Source organism: Ricinus communis, chromosome 7 (genome assembly GCF_019578655.1).
Source record: "Ricinus communis isolate WT05 ecotype wild-type chromosome 7, ASM1957865v1, whole genome shotgun sequence".
Taxonomy (NCBI): Eukaryota; Viridiplantae; Streptophyta; class Magnoliopsida; order Malpighiales; family Euphorbiaceae; genus Ricinus; species Ricinus communis.
The window spans coordinates 20913386-20926186 of NC_063262.1; the positions used below are offsets into that span (position 1 = coordinate 20913386).

Genomic DNA, 12801 nt, shown 5'->3' on the forward strand with positions numbered 1-12801 from the left:
TACTTAATAATAAGTTAAATGATCAAATTATAATTTTAAATTAGTAATTTGATCTTTAGATTAATAAAGAAAAGAATAATAATTAATTTTATTAAAGAAGTTTTAATGTAATAGATACAGGGACCCAAAGTTAAATGATGGCGCCACCACCAATGGGTTAGAGAAGCTGATAGTATAAGCCCTTGTTGAATAGGTGTTAAGTTTATTTCAGAGAAAGTAAAGGAGAGGTAGGATAGAGAAAAAAAATTAAAAAAAAATTTTGCTTGGCACTCCCTCTTTTTTTTTTTTTTTTTTTGTAACAATTTAAAATTTCATTCAATAAAGGTTTCTTTCATAAATACCATAAAATATAAAATAATTACAAAAATATCTGCAAAAATTGTTGACAATAAAAATACTCAAAAATGAAATTTGATTTGCAAAAATTCCCTAAAGTAGATTTTTATTTACAAAGATATCTGATTTTAATTTTTTCAGATAAAAAAATATATATTGGATATGTTTTGAAAAACAAGCGTATATGTTCAATATATTTTTGACAGATAATGAATCTATAACATATCAATTTTTGTGAAATATTGTTACATCTTATTTGATTTTGTGATATTAATAATGAATAAATAAATAAATAAATCTAAAAGGTATTTTTATGATTTAAAGATTTAGAAATATGTCGAGAATATCATATCTGAAAAATTAGATAAATTGTTATAAGATAAAAAATATAAATTTTCAGTATATATTGAAGAAAAATAGTATAAGTTTGGTATATATGATGTAAATAATAAAAATATATATATTTAACTAAGAATATTATATATTAAATATACACTAGATATCTCAATCTTTGTTAAATAAAATAAAGTGCAAACTCAAAAGAATTGAACTTTCAAAGGTATAAGTTTACTAAATAATAGTACATTTTGGATATCTAAAAATTTTTAAAATGAAACAAAATTTAATTAAAATGTTTACTATATTATACTTTAGATATTTTTAAAACTAATTTTAGAAAAGAAAAATTAAGAAGTGAAAAATAGATACCTCTGAAAACAACGGGCAATAATTAAAAAAAAAATAGAAGAAGTATTTTTACAATTATTTTTTAAAAATGGGTAAATAGTGAAATTTTCACCTTCAACAAATCATAAGAGTACATGCATCCATAGATAATAAGGCCCTGACAATAAAACAACAAGAACCGTAGGAGAGAGAAATTAAAGAGAGGAAATTTGCACTAACTCCACCAACATCTCCTCCTCTTGTAACCTTGTTGCTGTAATCTCTGAAATATGCAGGTAAAAAACAGGAGCTAGTGAGAATCATTGAGGACTTGTAGATGAACATACTGAACTAAGGTTTGACGGGTTAACATCTAGATAAACAGAATCAAACATGACTGCAGAAATTAGTAGCACTGTCAAGAAAATGGTTAAATAAACTTCTATCAATAACGACACTACAAGATTCCTCTTTTTATCAAGCTTGCTTATGCTTAGCAGAAGCTTTAAACAATAAACGAAAATTCCAAGCAGCCAGAGTTGCTCCAATGAAGGGGCAAAACCAATACACATGAAAGAACTCCCAAGTATTATGCAAATTATTTACATAAGCCCATCCATAAGCATTAGCAGGGTTCATTAGAGTACCGCTTTTTTCCCCACCAACAACAGCTCTAGCCCAAGCCAGCAACCATATCTTCAACAAGAAATTCTTGGGTCCCTTAGTCATAACAAGAAGCAAAGCAAGGCAATACAAGAAACCTACTACTGCTCCTGTATGCAAGTCCACATTTAAAGTTGGACCCTTAAGCATATGATGGTACTTTCTTGGCAGTGCTTGCAAGATTTTCATGGCAGTGGCACCACCTGCCCCACCAGCTGCTTGAGCTGGAAATCTCACAGCCATAGACACGAGAGACATATCTGATTTGAGGCCAGCTGCATATAGTGACACAGTTGTGTTGGGATTGAAACTTGCACCTCCCAGAAGAGCACCTATGAAACTGAATGTTAAAAGACGAAGAGTAGCTAAATTTATAGTTATAAAAAGTGCTGGTACTGATCTGGGTTCAATGCCAACATATGAAGCTATGATGGATGTCAAAACACCAAGAAAAGGGGCGATAAACACCCACATGGATGTTAAAACTGCATCTCCCACTGCTGATTTGATCACACCCATCTCTCTTGGATTGCAAATTTAGGCTCTTGAAAAGAGTCTCTGATTCTGCAGTCCTGAGGTAATAAATGAAAAACAAGAAAAGCCAAGATAAGCATATGAGGATAGTTATATTAAACAAATAGAAGAGATGCTTGAGTTCAAAATAAATAAATAAACCAACGAGATGCTTTAGGTTCAATGACATTTTCTTTTTCAATTATTGGTGGTCCCACAAATAAAGAGATGCTTTATTTTTAAAAGGGCTAATCACAAACAAAAATCTAGATATTTGCGTTTAATCTAATTTTCTGTTTTTTTAAATTATGGGTTTTAATCTAAGCATTGATTAGAGTTAAAATAACAACTATAGTTTTTATTACCAATTAAAGTTTAAGAAATTCATATGACCGTGGACTAATAAAACATGGCAAAGATTAACATGTATTGAGTAAAAAATATTAAATGAAAAAAGAATTTTGATAGATTAATAACAGTTTAAATCACTTTATTTCCTTTATTAATAAAATGCAGAAAATATAAGTTTTTTTTTTGCAGATCAGAACCACCAATAATACTTATTCTTTTATACTAGTACCCCCCATGAATATTTGTTAGTATTCAACTTAAATAAAAATAATTAACTAATATTTTTTAATTCACAAGATATTTCTATTTTCTGATATAAAAATTATTAATAGGATTTACAGTTTTACTATGCTTAAAATAATTATCATAAGTCCAAAAATATTAGTTAATTATTATTGATATTATAATTAATTTTTGAAAAAATAAAATAAAACTAGAGTAAATAAAAATAAATTAATTGATATATTTTGGTTGACGCTAAACCTAATTTTCGTTAAAAATAAAGAAAAAAAAAACTGAAGTATTAAATTCAATCACAATCAAAATTTCAATTAAATCAAAACAAAATTAAATGTAACAATCTTTTTATGAAAATTAGAGTAAATAAAAAATATTGATTGTGCTAAAAATTCTTATTCACTAAGTATATAAAAATAATATTTATGTATCTATTAAACTAAATTAAAAATTAAAAATATTTAAAAAGTTATAAAAAAGAATTGAAGTGTTTGTTCTATTAGATTAAAAATTAAAATGCTAAAATAACTAAATAACTAATGATTAGATGTTTTAATATATACTTCGACAGTTTAATTGATGAATGTTTAAGAATTAAATTTGATTAAAACTAGTTTTTGAATAAGTTAGAAGAAGTTAGGTGTAGTAAGTTCTTTATTTAATTAGATAGAATTTAGTAATGTTTGCTTTATTCTTTTTATCTTATTAAAATTATTACTCTAAGTCAAAACTATCAAATATTGTTATTTTTAGATATTAGAATTAAGTTTCTTAAGATTATATAAACCATAGGTAAGGCAAAATTGAACAGACAGTAGTTATGAAGATATTTAAGATTCATGATAATAACGAATGAAAGAAAGAAAGATCAAGATTGAATGTGAAGCAGAAAGAGCAACACAAACATAAAAAGAAGTCATTACCATAATAAGAGCATTACAAACCTCCTCTTTGATCAAGCTTGCTTTTGCTTGCTAGAGGGCTTAAACAAGAAACGAAAGACCCAAGCAGACAAAGTTGCCCCAACCAAAGGGCCAATCCAGTACACATAAAATAACTCCCATGAATTATGCCAATTGTGCACATATGCCCATCCATAAACATTGGCAGGATTCAGTGAAGGCCCTGTATATTTCGCCCCACAAGCAGCCAATCCAGTAATAACACAAGCCAACAACCATAGTTTCAGCATGGAATTCTTGGGTCCTTTGGACATGAGTGAAAGGAAAGCAAGGCACAGCATAAAACTCAAAACCCCTTCTGCAATTGCTCCTGTATGCAAATCCACCTTTAGAGAAGGACCCTTCAGCAGATGCTTGTACTTTCTTGGCATTGCTTGTAAGATTGCCATGGCACCACTTACTCCACCCGCTGCTTGAGCTGGAAATCTCACGGCCATAGACATGAGAGACGCATCGGGTCTAAGTCCAGATGCGTATAGTGTTACTGTTGTGGCGGGATTAAAACTAGCACCACCCAAGGCAGCACCCAAAAAACTGAACATTAGATACAAAAGGGTAGCTAAATTTATAGTTATGAAAAGACCTGGTATTGATCTGGGCTCAACACCAACATATGTAGATACGATGGAGGTTAAAACTCCAAGAAATGGCAAGGTAAATACCCATATGGATGTCAAGACTGCATCTCCTACCGCTGATTTGATAACACCCATCTCCCTTTCTCTTCCCCTGGACTGCAAATTTAGCCTCTTGGTGGGTTCTTGTACTTCTGTAGTCCTGAGCTAAAGAGAATCAGAGGGAAAAAAAGAAAAAGAAAAAAAGAAAGAAAAGAAAAAGCATTAAAGAAATAATAGAGATGCTTTAGATTCCAAGATATTTATAATGTTTTGGTTGGAAATGAGGTATTGCAGTCTCCACGAATGCTTTAGTTTCACGCAGACCTAATCGTCAATAATTCCAGAAAAATAAAATAATTACTCCATATAAAAGATAGGAACGTGGAATCCACCCAAAAATAAATAAATAATTTCACTGAGGTCTATTTTTTTCAATTCTGTAAGTTGTGTTATTTGTAAAACCAAACTTCAAGACTTATTTAGATTGTATTTTGTTGAAATTTATAAAATTTATGAAATTTATTTATAAAATTTATTTATAAATCTAAAATTTTATATGCTTTAAATGAAGTGAGTTAATTTATAATTCTATATAATTAAATTCATATGAGATTAGTTATAGCTAGTCTAAATCCGATAAATCAAATTAAAAGAGCAGAGTAAGAATTATATTTGTAAATTTTCCTACAAAATTAGTGAAATGTGCCATATTCACGTGATTGGCATCCACTGTGTTCTTTCCTTTCATTAATTTCGTCAATTCTTACCGAAACATTTTAGAAAAAGCCTTATTTTGCTCTATCTTTTTTTCATTCATCTGATTACTTTCATCGTCAAAAGGTGACTTGCTATATAATTAGCTACATATCTAGTTCCAATCTTTAGCTCTTTGTTCTTTCGACTCTTTATATCAATCTGGATAACCATGCAATTTGAAGCATGTGTCCTTCACATGTGATGCTTAAATTATTGATATTGGCATATCAAGCCATATATGCATAAAGAAAGCCTTCTTACAACACCCTAAACCTGTTAAATATATCACCCTCATTTACCTATCTTATGGAACTATAAAGTTAGTTCATAACATTGAAAATATAAATCTAAACCACAAAATATCCCTAACCAATGTTCTTCATATAGCGAGTTTTAAGTACAACTTATTGTCTGTTAGTAAATTATCCAAACAAGCCAATATTAAAGTGATATTTACAGTGACAAATATAAATTGTGGGATCTATAGACTGAAGAGATACTAGCTACTGGTAGACTTCTTGGAAATCTTTACATTTTAGATAAAATTTCATGTAATCAAACAATTAAGAATACAAATAATCATTGTAATATGTTTTTTCAACCTATTCATTCTACTTGTGAGAAAACTATGATGCATTGTAAAACTGCATAGTAATATAACCTTGTTATGGCATGTCAGATTTGGTCATGCATTTTTAACATCCTTTTAAACATTTACCTATTGTAAAAGTTAGTGATTTTATATTAGTGTCAACTTGTGATGCTTGTTACAAATCTAAACTACATTGCTTATCTTTTCCACTTCGCACTAGTACTATACAACATATTTTTTATTTATTACACATTAATGTGTGCGGACCATATAAACAAGTATTTAGAACAAGTGCTCATTATATGTTAACTATAATTAATAATTGTAGCAGAATCATATGGACCTTTCTATTTTCTTATAAGTCTCAAATACTATCAATATTTAATAATTTCTTTAAAATGGTTAAAATTCAGTTTGGTCACACTGTGAAATTGGTTCGCATAGATAATGACACTGAATTACTTGCTTTGCAACTTAAAATTTGTTCACTGATCTAGGAATCATACACTAAAAAAAGTGTTATGTCTACACTCCATAATAAAATGGTGTTGTAGAGCGAAAACATAAATATTTACTTAAAATCAGTTGCACTTGAATGACCCAAGCTCATCTACCAATTATTTTTTAGGGTCATGCTTTGTTACTGGCTACCTATTTGATCAATCGCCTGCCTTCTGACTTACTTAATTGAAAATCTCCTTTTGAAATAATGCATAAAAATCACCTAATTATTCCCTTCTCAAGGTGTATGGTTTCTTGTGCTATGCAATCAATAACAAACCTCATAAAATAAAATTTGATAACAGAGCTTTTAAATATATTTTTGTTGGCTTTATACTTGGTCAAAAGGCATATAGATTATATGATTTAGAGTCAAAATATTTTTCACTTTACTTGATGTTGTGTTTTAAAAAAACTATTTTTCTTTTACACATCAACAAGGTCACAATAATAGTACTACACTACCTTTACCAATACTTGGTGACATTACTACACCTAATACTAGCCCCCTTGTTACTTTGCCACCTAGTATAACACTTTCACCTTTTCATGACCCCTCACCTATTTATTACATCAACACATCTTGATAACACTTTTTCATCTACTTCTATCCCCTCTTATATCTCTTCCCTCAATACTTCACCTGTTTCAGTCATTACTTCTCATCATTCTACTATACGTCCCAATCAACCAATACAACAAAGTGTTAGACTCAAATGTAAACTAACTTGGTTAAATGATTTTACCTCAAATGTTATATATTCTAAAAGTCTACTTAAAGCTAGTTCATTATTCACATATTTTCCTTTCTCTTCTATTCACACACCACCGACCTTCCCTTATAATTAATCTTTAAATTTTTTCACTGCATATATGTGCTTTCTTGTTAATGTTTCTTCAACTGAAGAACTTAGATATTATAGTAAAGCTAGTAAAGATATTGAATATGTGAAAGCTATGGAAGTTAAACTTGTTGCTCTTGAGAAGAACAAGCGATTTGGTTCCTCTTCCTACTAGTAAGAAGGCGATTGGGTCCAAGTGGATATGTAAGGTCAAATATCTTCCTGATAGCTCTATCGATAGATTCAAGGCCAGATTAGTTGTGAAAGGATATCATCAGATTGAAGGAGTTGATTATTTCGATAGTCTTACTCTTATAGCTAAAGTAGCTACTGTACATTTATTTCTGGACATTACAATAGCTAATTCTTGGCCCTTGCATCAATTGGATATTAATAATATATTCTTATATATGTTCCTCAATGAGGAAGTTTACATGAAACCTCCCTAAAAATATGTGAAATCTAAAAAAAATGAAGTTTATTGTTTGAAGTGGTCTTTTATATAGGTTGAGACATGCTTCACGATAATGGAATATGGAGTTTTCATCTCAAATACAAGGGTATGGTTTTGTTCCATATATGCATGATAATTGCTTTTTTGTAAAGAATACTTCTACTTCTTTTTTAGCTATTTTAGTATACAGTGATGATGTGTTAGTTACTAGTACTAATGAAACTGAAATTTTACTAATGAAAGAGTTTCTCATAATGTGTTTACACTTAAAAGATATGGTCACTGCTAAATACTTTCTTGGCTTGGAAGTTGCAAGAGGAGCTGATGGAATGTATGTTAACCAACATAAATATATTTTAGACATTCTGAATGATGACGGGCTTTTTGGTTCAAAGCCTGTCATAACGCCCTTGCCCAAAGCACATAAATTTACTTCTCATGCAAGTCCTAAGCTTACATATCTAGACAAGTATAGAAGACTTGTTTGTCATATTTTGTACTTAAAGCTTACTCGACCTGACATTACGTTTGCAACTCAATAGCTTAGCCAATTTGTTCAAGCCTTACCGAAGATCATTGGTTCGCAACTCTTCATGTATTGAGGTATTTGAAAGGCTATTCATCCAAGGGGTTGTTTTATCCTTCTCACAATACTCCTTCTCTTAAAGCTATTATTATGTTGATTGGGCAGCGTGTGTTGATACTTATTGTTCAGTCACTAGTTATTTTATCTACTTTGGATCAGCTTTATTTTCTGAAAAATAAAGAAACAATCAATTATTTCTCGTTCATCAGCTGAGGTAGATATTTAATCTTACGGCTTATGAATTGAAATGGCTCTCTTATATTCTGCAAGATTTCCAACTTCAATCTTCTCTACCCACTCCCGTATGATTCCACAACAAAGTTGCTTTGCATATTTCTGCCAACCTCATATTCTATGAATGCACAAAGCATCTAGAAACTGATTGTCACATGGTGCGTGATCAGTCTAAGCCAAGTTTCATGCTTCCTTAATATCTTCCTTCTAAACACTAGCTTGTTGATCTTTTCATTAAATCTTTAGGTGATCCTTGGTTTTATACGTTGATTCCAAGTTGCACGTGCTAGATTTGCATCGCCCAACTCCAATGTAGGGGGGATGTGGAGAATATGATTTATTAACTATTAAGATTTCCTCTTTCTTCTTTAAGTTTTTTCTTTAACTATTTTGACTAAAGTTAACAATTGGTTTAAAGCCTTTTACAATTTGTTAGGAAGGTTGCCATGTTAGGAAGGTTGCCAACCTCACAATAGTGTGAGTGATTCAGTAGAAACAGTTGGTTCTTTACACCATTCCAATCTTGAGACTATGCAATCTTTTTTAATTTTATCTTTTCCATTTTACTTTATCATACATATCTTTTTCTTAAATAAAATAAATATTTTTCTGGATTTCAACTAAATATAGTATTAAAGATCATTTAAATTGGAGGATATTATAAAATTTAAGGATTTAATGCATGTCGTGAGCATTAAAATTAAATTGTTGATCTCACCAAAACTATAGTAGAGGTAGGTCCAGGTTGAACTCTAGAGACTTATTCTTTACTAATATTATTAGAGTAACTATAGTTTGAAAACTAAAATAGAAATTTTTTTATTGAATATGATTGAAAAGCAAATTGAAATAAAATACTTAGCCAGATTTATCTCAGGTGAGAATAAATCATAATCTTCCTTACACAAGTTAATACAAACCCAACATCTAAATTAACCCTTATTCCTAATTTACTTAATATTAAGCAATCCTCATATAATTAGAAATAGCATTAAATTCTAGAAGATGACTAAGCCGATTAATAGCCTATCAAACGAGGATTAATTAAATTGTTTCTAGTTTCTTTTATATTTACGTAATCTAATTGCTTCTAAGTTAAAGTTCACACCAATTATGGATTATGATTTCAACAAAGCATTCAATCACTATAGATTTCTAAGTAATTGCCACTTAGTTATACATCTAAGCAATTATAAAAAAATATAAAAAGAAACAAACGATAATTATAATAAGAATAGAGTTTAGATTAAAGAACCAGGTCTCATAATGATCAAATCAATACGAAGATATTCTCTTAAATTGAAATAAAAAAACTAGTCACACATAGTGACTAGAAAATAACCAAAAGATAAAAATAAAATAATTAAGCTACTGTTGTAAATGTAAAATATGTTGTCAAATATACCAAATCCTGAGTTATAATAATATATTTATAAGGCAAGACAAGGAAAACTTAAAAAGATATTTCATAAATGTGTCTCTTTCCATCTTGACAAGTCATTGCAATTTTTCAATTTCATTGGACTCAATTAAAACTTTACTTTGAAGGTTAACTTAAAAAAATTATTAAGAGTTCGCTTTTCAATATTATACTAAATTCGCTTCATAGTTTATATAATAATATATAGACTTTTATTCTGTTAAATATTTTATTAATTTTTACTGTTAAATTAAAATAGAAAAATTATTTTTTAATTGACTATTAATAAAATATAAAAGAGTAATTACTATTTCTTTTCATATTAATTCTCTTTATAATCTGTAGAATTATATAAATTTCTTCCTTATATTAATTTCTTTGTTATGAGATTATCATATTTGAAAATTTATGTTTCTAGTTATAATGTAAAGTCTTCAAAATTAGTAACTACAGTTATTGTTTTAATAAAATCTTTAGCTACTTAGATTATATTTAATGAAGTTATATAATTTAATTATTTAATTTATAAAAATAATTATTGATCATTATTGATATGTTTAATACTAAAATTATTATACATTTAAATTTGTTGTCTATCAATATATACTCGTAAGTGTACGAATCGTTCTTATAGTAAGGGTAAGTTCACCTCAAGGTCGATTTCTCAAGGAACTGTGGAGCCATTATTATAAAGACTAAATACAATACAAAAATATTAAAAATAAATCTAAGCACTCTAAACCAGTATTTCGAGAAAGTAGGATATTCATAAGTAAACTTTAAAGTAAATATATAAATAATATGATTACTAAACCTATATGTTAAAAGTAGTATTTAGTCTAGCTAATTACTTAGTATTTCCCTTGTTTTGACTTAAGCCTAGATCTAATGAATGAGATAGTGATTTTTCTTTTTCTTTAATTACTTAAGCTAATGATAAAACTAAAGTTTCTTCTACCAGTATAGATTGAAGTAAAAATAATATTTCTAATATATTAAACCTAAATATTTTCATAAAAAATGTTATTATTAAATTGATATGATAAAAAAGATATTCATCAAATAGATATAACAAGTTTTATACAAAATAATAAAAGGCTAAACTAAATACTAAAGAAAGTTAGCTTAACATCTTTAGTCCCATAATTATAGTGATTAAATAGAAAAACATAAAAACAAAGCTGAAAGTAAAAGCTCCCTTGAAATTCAGAATTCCTCAAGATATGAAGATAATTGGTCTTTACTCTCTACTTTTTGAAAAGCTCCTTAAATCTTGAAAGAATAACTAAAAATAAAGATGATAATGTTTATGAAGAAAAGTAGAGAATTACAAAAATAAAAATGGCAGACAACTGCAGATGGGAGATGTAGTAGAGAGCAGATATGAGAGACTTCTTCTCCTCCTTTAGAACTAGATTTGTAGAGATATATATAGAGAAGAGCCCTCCACCAAGATAAGTCTCTTTAAAGATAAATATACCAAAATAAGTCTATCTAATAGATAAGAATATTGTGACAACCTGGCCTGGAGAAGCGGTCCGACGAGGGCGGGAAGTGGACACCGCAGCAAAGATAGGATGCCTAGACAAAGAGCGGCTTTTGGCAGGCTTCTAGGGTAGCAGCACTCTAAGGTATGGGGGTACATGAATGAATCGAATTACACATCGAAATGGGGCATGAATGGTTAATAACATATATATAAAGAGTTGGAACTAATCATATAAGACGCATTTTGGTTGTTTGGCTATGGAGTTATAGGAACTCTAAAGTTAAACGTGCTTGAGAGAAATTCTAGGATGGAAGACCTCTTAGGAAGTTCTCGAACCCACCAAATGGACAAAACCGTGAGGCCAGGGGCCTCTTGGAATTTCTCGAACCCGCCAAAAGGATAAAACCGTGAGGCTAGAGGGGGGCCAAAGCGGACAATATCTTATGTGATCTAGTTCCATATCGTTAAAAATGGTATCAGAGCAGGACCCCTCTAGTAAATGTGTGGTTTGAGGATGAACCAGGCAGAAGCTGATGGGCATGTGATAGCCTGACTTGGAAAAGCGGTCCGACGAGGGCATGAAGTGAACGCCGGGGCAAAGATAGGATGCCTGGGCAAGGAGGGCTTCTGGCAGACTTATAAGATGGCAGCACTCTAAGGTACGGGAGTACATGAATGAATCGAATTGCACATCAAAATGGGGCGGAAATGGTTGATAACATATATTAAAGAGTTGGAACTAATCATATAAGACGTTTTTTGGTTGTTTGGCTGTGAAGTTATAGGAACCCCAAAGTTAAACGTGCTTGATTGAGAGAAATTCTAGGATTGGAGACCTTCTGGGAAGTTCTCGAACACGCCAAAGGGACAAAATTGTGAGGCTAGGGGGCTAAAGCGAATAATATCTCATGTGATCTGGTTCCGAATCGTTACAACTATAGATATCCTTTTCTCCACCAAATATTATCCCATAAATAACTCTTAATATAAATCATAATAATAATACAAAACAATTGAATTACCCAAGGGCCATGTAAATTTCGGCCAAGCTTTGCAAATAGTTGTTCCATGCGTTTTAATCTCGAGTCTTCGATAATAATAGTTTTACTTAAGTCTATTTGTGAATATTTGGCCCATATTTTTTCTCTTTATCTATTGTTACATGAAATTGGACAATTAAACTAAAGTAAAGTAAAAACATATATATATATATATATATATATATATAAAACATACTATTAAAGTACTAAAAGATCCTAAATATATATATATATATACATAATATGATTTTATCAAAATTTATATTTATTCTTGGATGTAATTACTATTATGATTAGTAAGTATTTAATATATTAAATAATTACTAATTTACATTGTTTGGATTAAATTTATAAATTTAAATAATTCAATTAAATTATAAAACTTAATGAATATAATTTGATAAGCTAATAATTCTATTCAAAAATAATTGTTATAGTTATTAAAAATTTTAAGAACTTATTTTATAATTTAAAATATAAATATAAGAATATTTCGATTGAGATGGATTTAATGATATTTCAACCAAAATGGACGGAGACTA

General features: G+C 29.5%; 1 protein-coding gene across 4 annotated transcripts; it reads right to left on the bottom strand.

Moving 5' to 3' along the window:
* Positions 1–1047: 1047 nt before the first annotated feature.
* Positions 1048–4681, bottom strand: LOC8285881 (aquaporin SIP1-1). 4 transcript variants are annotated; one of them, XM_015722765.3, is made up of 3 exons: positions 3690–3827; positions 1650–2237; positions 1048–1285 (listed from the first exon to the last, which is right to left on the bottom strand). In XM_015722765.3, exons 2-3 carry the CDS (start codon positions 2182–2184, stop codon positions 1218–1220), a joined length of 603 nt encoding a protein of 200 aa, XP_015578251.1. In that variant the 5' UTR covers positions 2185–2237; positions 3690–3827; the 3' UTR covers positions 1048–1217. The 4 variants fall into 4 exon arrangements, 2 of the variants coding, with proteins under 2 accessions (XP_015578251.1, XP_002524821.1); XR_007216830.1 differs by lacking the exon at positions 1048–1285 and having other exon boundaries at positions 1856–1997; positions 2138–2237; positions 3711–4681; XR_001535613.3 differs by lacking the exon at positions 1048–1285 and having other exon boundaries at positions 1856–1997; positions 2138–2237; positions 3690–4680.
* Positions 4682–12801: the final 8120 nt, after the last annotated feature.